The 995-nt window shown below is 62.2% G+C and overlaps 1 protein-coding gene across 3 annotated transcripts in view; it reads right to left on the reverse strand.

Moving 5' to 3' along the window:
* Positions 1–243: 243 nt before the first annotated feature.
* CDIP1 (cell death-inducing p53 target 1) overlaps positions 244–995 on the reverse strand; it is a 1,551-nt gene continuing 799 nt past the window's right edge. The window contains exons 3-4 of one of the 3 annotated variants that reach the window (XM_009083953.1): positions 658–922; positions 244–430 (exon numbers count right to left, since the gene is read on the reverse strand). In XM_009083953.1, the coding sequence (XP_009082201.1) occupies positions 319–430; positions 658–922 (377 nt within the window). In that variant the 3' untranslated portion in view covers positions 244–318. The remainder of the gene's footprint in view (positions 431–657; positions 923–995) is intronic. The other 2 variants (XM_009083954.1, XM_009083955.1) reach the window with 2 other exon arrangements.

The raw sequence follows: 995 nt of genomic DNA on the forward strand, positions 1-995 counted from the left end.
CCCTGGGTGGGCACTTCCATCAGCTGCTGCTCTTCCCCGGGTTGGCTCCAGGCACGAGGGGCATCACTTGCACCCTGGAGCAGAGTGATGCCCCCTGCTCCTGCCCCCACACACAGCATCTGGGGTGTGGGCCCACCTGCCCTGTGCACCAGCATCGCCAATCCAGCTGTTCCCAGCGAGGCCCAGAGCAGCTCTGAGCGGGAGGGAGCCAGGGATGACACACACACAGCACCGCGGCGAAGCGAGGGAGTGTTGCACACACGGGACAGGACAGCAGGGACAGGTGTCATTCCGGTGGCTCAGGCTCCCGGGGCGCTGTTAGCACATGCGTTTGTACGTGTAGATATAGGCCTTGCAGTTGGGACACGTGTGCGTCACGTCCTTGAAGTCATCGAACAGGCAGGGGATCAGGCAGCAGCAGAGATCACACCTGGAGCAAAGGGAGAGGCAGAGGGCAGTGAGCTTGGGCAGCACCTGGGCACAGGGTTCACTCTGGGGCTTGTCACCCTAGGAACCCATCTGCTACCCCAGTGCCACCTCCGTGCCAAGGCCCCCACACCATTCCCAACGGCCCAGCCAAGGCCACCAGCATTGGGGCTAGCAGGACCAGGGCTGAGTGCCCACCATGAGGCCCCAGATCTTCCTTGCAGCACCTACCCCACGAAGCAGCAGAAGAAGCCAAGAAGGAAGCTCATGAGCCCAATCTCATAGGAGATCTTGGTGGTGATGGCTTGCTGGCAGTGGGGACACACTGTCTGCACGGGGGCACCCTGGAAGATCTCTCCCTGCAGCACTGTCACTGTGGTGGCAGCCCCCGGTGGGACGAGCACTGTTGCTGTGTGGCCGCCGGGAGAGGGGTAGGGGCCTGGGCCAGGGAAGTAGCCCATGTTGGGGTGAGGGCCTGGGGGTGGGTAGTAACCTGCTGTGAATGAGAAAACACACACAGGTGAGCATCTTTGTACGTGGCAGGAGAGGCCAGATCATCCTTGGCGATG

The sequence above is a fragment of the Acanthisitta chloris genome, unplaced genomic scaffold, assembly GCF_000695815.1.
Source record: "Acanthisitta chloris isolate BGI_N310 unplaced genomic scaffold, ASM69581v1 scaffold13201, whole genome shotgun sequence".
In the NCBI taxonomy this organism is placed as follows: Eukaryota; Metazoa; Chordata; class Aves; order Passeriformes; family Acanthisittidae; genus Acanthisitta; species Acanthisitta chloris.